Raw genomic sequence first — 6,000 nt, forward strand, 5'->3', positions numbered from 1 at the left:
GTAAAATCCACGGTAAATCCACATCAAGCAAATGTGAATGTAAAATACAAATCCAAAGTAGGAAATCTGTACAGAAAATTTGTTACCATTTCAGTACATTCAGATGAATGTATTTTTGGCTCTTGTGTTGCCTCTGTTAGTCATTCTGCCGGTACAAACTCTACTGGGCACAAAGGTAAAACAGCAAATATACAATTCATTCAGCAGGTACATATATGTCAGTGTGGGCTCACCAGAACAGTCCTTTCTCACGGAACAGGCTTTATACACAGAAAAGGTACAGTCCTACCAGTTTCGGTATCACCTTCAGCCTGAGCTCCAGCAGCTTCCAGAGCCAAACAGAAGTGTTCAACTCCACGCACAGTTTCACTGAACAGGCTGAAGCTTCCACACGTTACTCTGCAGCTCCAACACACAGACTGCTCAGCTTTCCAAGCTGATTTGTGCAGTTTCCATTCAATGAAACTTTGGCTTGTCTCTCCCAGCTACAGCTCACATTTTTCTTGGTCACTCACCAGTTTCAACACACTACAATCTGCTCAACATCCAGCAGATTGACACCAGGTGAACACATTTCCTGGTTCTTATTCAAAGCTAGCCAGGTGCATCTAATCAATATCTGCAATTCTAGGGTTTAACCCAGTCCTACCTGGCTTTGCTACAACAGGTATTATATCTTCTGCAGATTTTTAATGCTTAGTTTGAAAATCTCATCTACGTGAAATTTTATACAACATTGATATATAGTGGCGATTTTCAAATCCACAACATATCAGATATTTGTGCAAAATTCGGTTGGTTTCATGTGGATTTTATCCAAAATTTTGATATGATTTTGTCATAGGGTTCACTCTCGTTGCAATGAATGAACTCTATGGAAAATTCATATCAAAATCTTGAATAAAATTTGCAAGTATCAAACTACAGATACCCTAAAGTCTTAACAGAACTTTTTTTCATTAGTGTCTCTGGATCCACTTTTCTTTCATTTTTGATCTGTGAGTAAGTTTTTATCATTAGTTTGGCATCTGTTTTTCCAAGGTTCTCCTTCCTATCAATGATGAACAAATGCTATATGATATCAAAATAGGATATTTGTATCAGTTTTTTTGGCAGACTATACACTACCATCCAAAATTTAGGGTCACTTAGAAATTTCCTCATTTTTGAAAGAAAAGTTTTTTCTTAAATGATTCAGAAATACACTCTATACATTGTTACTGTGGTAAATGACTATTCTAGCTGGAAATGTCTGGTTTGTAATGCAATATCTTCCTAGGTGTATAGAGGCCTGTAACGGGGTCTACCAAGCTGGGGTACCTCTTTCAGTACCACCCCATGTTTCAGGAGGTCCACTCTGCTTTGGCTGGAGTCTGAATGAAGGACGCTAGCTGGAATTGCTTGGTTACATGGGCGCATATAAAAGATCACTGCTTCTCCACGTATTTCCAGCCTGACAACACTTTACTCACAGGACACAGAATATATCACACAGATACAGAGGGCAGGCCAATAGAAAAGCGGCAGGCCAGACATACATTACAATAGCCGCAGGTGGCCGGAGCCTGCCGATATTTACTGTGGGAATTACAAAGGTGGGCGCAGACAAAAGGGGAATATCGTGTCCCCTCTGCCCAGGGGCGCAGCCTGTGGGCTGATGCATTAGGGACATGCATCTCACATGGAACCTATTATACATACATATAACTGCACAACATATTCTGGGTGCTGAGTGGTTCCGTAACACGTAACAAGGCCCATTTCCATCAACCATCACTCCAGTGTTCTTATGGTACTTTGTGTTTGCTAACTGTGTAAGAAGGCTAATGGATGGTTAGAATACCCTTGAAAACCCTTGTGCAAGTATGTTAGTACAGCTGAAAACAGTTTGGCTGATTAGAGAACCTATAAACCTGACCTTCCTTTGAGCTAGTGAAGAATCTGGAGCATTACATTTGTTGGTTCCACTCTTTCAAAATGGCCAGAAAAAAGAACTTTCATGTGAAACTCGACAGTCTATTCTTGTTCTTAGAAATGAAGGCTATTCCATGTGAGAAATTGCCAAGAAACTGAAGACTTCCTACAACGGTGTGTACTACTTCCTTCAGAGGAGAGCACAAACAGGCTCTAATCAGAGTAGAAAGAGAAGTGGGAGGCCTCGCTGCACAACTGAGCAACAAGACAAGTACATTAGAGTCTGTAGTTTGAGAAAGGGAGCATTCTTTGACGAAAGCAAAGTTTGAAGGAGAAAATTATTATTTCAAATAAAAATCTTTTTTTTGAACCTTGTCAATGCATGGACTAGACTTTCAATTCATTTGGCAACTCATTTGATTAACAAAACTATGAGTTTTCATGGAAAACAAAAATTGTCTGGGTGACCCTAAACTTTTGAACGGTAGTGTATCTCCATAAAAAAGGATATGTGAATATGCTTATAGACAATAATGGATATGTGTTCTATCCACATCAAACACAGATATAACATAGACGTCTGAATGATGCTCATGGGTCTGTGGATAGGGTACGCTGAAATGTTATTTTGGCCCTAATTATAGTCGATTTCTCCTCATGCTTATGGTTCTTAGTGCTTCTCTAGCCCATCTTTGCATTTTCTTTACTACTTTATGTTTTGTGTTTTTTTGTCTCGATTTCGTGATTATTCCAGTTCTATGTATTTTATCACAATGTCATTATGAAGACTTAGTATATTAACTTATATTCATTTTTACATTAAAACAGATTGATTTTGATCTGGAATCATTATCAGAGAGGAAGGAGGAAGAGAAGGAAGAGCTAATGGAATGGTGGAAGATGATGTCTCAAACTCTGAATTTTTGAAGATGATTTTCCCCCTCATATTAAATTAAATTATATGTTGAATTGGTATGCAGTAATGTGGACTATGTATTTATAGGAATGGGTGTATACAACAAGGCATATACTGTGTATCCTTACGTGCATGTTATAGATGCACATTCCTATAGATATTGGATAATGTGTAATTTTGAACTTTCAACCTGTTTATTTTGTTTCTGTGATGATCTGGATAGGAATCTGCACTCTTTCTAACTGCTAGGCTTTCAGCTAGGGTTACCGTAGAACTTGGCACAACAAATCTGTGAGTATATCGCAATGTTTGAGCAACAGTTTAGAGTTTTCTACCCAATGTCAAGAGTCAAGAATAAAGCCGTGGAAGTCGAAATGCAATATTCTATGTTTAAGCCATGTGTTGTAGAGTTCATATTAGTTTACACAATAATATATAGCACAGCCGTTGCCAAAAATATCTTGGCAGTTTGTATGTAGGGATGATGTCAGCTACTCTTCTTGTGGGTCCTGGAAGAGGAAATCCAATATTGTAATTTCTTATCCTTTAGCTCAGAATATTATAATGTATTGACACTGCCTCCAAAAAAGAACCTAGGCAATTCTACATTATTACTTAGGTTATAAGCTACTGCAAGCAGCACACAAGTTAAGAAATAATCACATGTTTAGACCATCGATGGCTTCTCCTAGTTATACCATGTTGCTGGACTAAGTAGAAAGGTTCACCTTTTCCATACAATTTCATACAGGGCAATATAAAAAGTTTTATATCTTGTTTTTGTAGTTTACTGTTTTTTTTGTTTTTTTTAAAAAGATCATTGCTTTGTACTCAAAATCATAAAGCAGAATTTGTTTTGCTGTGTTTCTAACACTGCGATAGTCAACTGTAGCGGTTGTGTTTGGAACAGAATGAGTGTCCTTAAGCATGAAGGTACTAAGGATGCCTATAATGCTTGAAACGTGTTGAAGGTTTTTATTGCACATTAATGATGTGATTTTAAAGGATTTATAATAAAGAAATTTGATTTTAATCTACTGGATTGTACTGATCTACAAGCCGCTACAGCTGACTATCTCGGTCTTCAAAGCACAGTACTGGGATCTCCAATGAAAACTGAAGCGATTGAAGGGGTGAGCTGGCATCGCTTTCTATTATATCTGTATTTTTATCCCCTGTTATATGTGTGCAGGTAGGGCTTCTGTCTATATTAAAAAATGATTTCAGAAAACTGAGAATTGCTGTCTTATATGGAGGATGAAGCCAGGTTACAAGAATAGATAAAGCCGGATAAACAGGGAAAATAGGAAAAAATCTTACTGTCTTTGCATCAACCCTTATATGTGTACAGTGGCCAGTTCCATAATAAAAAGGACATCTCTCCCTAACTGGCTGTACAATAATGGACCAAACCACTGCACAGATAGGCAGGAGATCTGTCTATATTAAAAAATGTAATCTCAGTAACCTGAGAATTTTTGTTTTATAAGTAGTGTGAAGCTAGGACACAAGAATAAATAGGCAACACAAGATAAACAGGAAATAAAATCTTACCGTATTTATAACACCCTCTTCATAACTGGCTATACAATAATGGGCCATACCACTGCACAGATAGGTGGGGATTCTGTCTATACTAGAAAACTGTAATGTTGGTAACCTGAGAATCACGGTTTTATATGGATTGTGAAGCTAGGACACAAGAATAAATACATAACACGTTACCGAATTTTTTTAAATTTAAGACTGTGTTCACATCTTTTGATGAGGATCCTAATCCTCTGATGCAAGCTCTACAAAATAATGCCAGGCAAAACAGCACAGAAAGGTATAATGGCTGTTCTAATGACAGAAACTCAATGGACCCCATAGTCAGTGGATCATACTATTCGACATGTCAATGATCCGCCTTTCCAATATTTTAAGGCAGCAGGAACCTCTTTAAATACTCAATATAGATATGAACGGTGCCTAGCACTGCTCAGTGTTGGACTGGGATATATATTTGACCAACCTAGGTAATAAATCACAGGGCCTATGCATCATCTATAATGTGCATATTCACGATATTTCCACTGTTTTTTTTGTGCACACTGGTTGTAAATATCCCCAAAACAGATAGACCCACAGCATCAATCTGCCATAAGAGCTATCTAAGCTACAAAGTAGTAGTGTTGCGGTACTAGCATCACATGTGAACAAGGCCTTAATATAATACATAGTCCAGCATCATGGGGGAGCATGGCAGGCTGGAGTGTTGGATTTATCATTACCAACCATCAGTGAGTTGATGTTCTGTGTAATAGCTATACTTGTATGGTTCCTTCATTTAATAAATGACTATCTATGGCCGTTGTATAATAATATTTTACTACAGATTATACAGTATGTTCATACAACCATTGCCTTTATCAGAGCACAGTGAACCAGTGTTGAACATCGTTGTGTTAAATGGTCCATACTCTTCTACAAGAACAGACATTTTTGACATGTTAATAAATTAAATGTCCCATCCCCGATTATGCACTGCCAGATATTCTTGTGTAAAGCCAATGTAGATATATCTGCTTTCAAGGCTCTTCGTCTGCACATATTTGTGTCTATTTGTGTAGTCGTTTGCTACATGTTCTCGGTGTATGTTATTTCATTACTGTATTATAAAATATTACTTTATTTCCAAACAACGTTTGATGACTTTTAGCTATACTTACAACATGAAGCAATAATTCAGATCTGGAAACAAGATTTTGTGCTGTATGTAATGATAAGGGATCGGAGCACAGTCCTCAATAAATTAGGTTTCCAATGGAAAAAAAAATAATGGGTAAGGCACCTTTCACATGTCTAATTTTTGTCTAAACGTTAGCCTTTACAATTTCTAGTGCTGATAAGAAGTGTTTTTTTTGTTTGATTTTGATACCAGTTATGGTTCAACATCCCTCATGAAAGTCTCTGAGTCCAGAAAAAACTCAGCACACTGATGGCACTCAAGCTGCCTCCCAGTGCTGTCTGTTTTTCATGTTTGTAGGAAACCTCCCTAATGGAAATATGAAAATAAACAGTGGGGAAAATAAGTATTTCATACACTAATGATTTTGCAAGGTTTCCAACAGTCAAAGAATGGAGAGGTCTGTAATTTTTATCATACGTACACTTCAACAATAGAAGAC

The 6,000-nt window shown here is 37.3% G+C and overlaps 1 protein-coding gene across 1 annotated transcript in view; it reads left to right on the forward strand.

The window, feature by feature from the left end:
- Nucleotides 1–5,514, forward strand: part of CPE (carboxypeptidase E) — a 94,584-nt gene extending 89,070 nt beyond the window's left edge. The window contains exon 9 of the mRNA XM_069744189.1: nt 2,743–5,514. Within this exon, the coding sequence (XP_069600290.1) occupies nt 2,743–2,841 (99 nt within the window). The 3' untranslated portion in view covers nt 2,842–5,514. The remainder of the gene's footprint in view (nt 1–2,742) is intronic.
- Nucleotides 5,515–6,000: the final 486 nt, after the last annotated feature.

The sequence above is a fragment of the Ranitomeya imitator genome, chromosome 1, assembly GCF_032444005.1.
Source record: "Ranitomeya imitator isolate aRanImi1 chromosome 1, aRanImi1.pri, whole genome shotgun sequence".
NCBI lineage: Eukaryota > Metazoa > Chordata > Amphibia > Anura > Dendrobatidae > Ranitomeya > Ranitomeya imitator.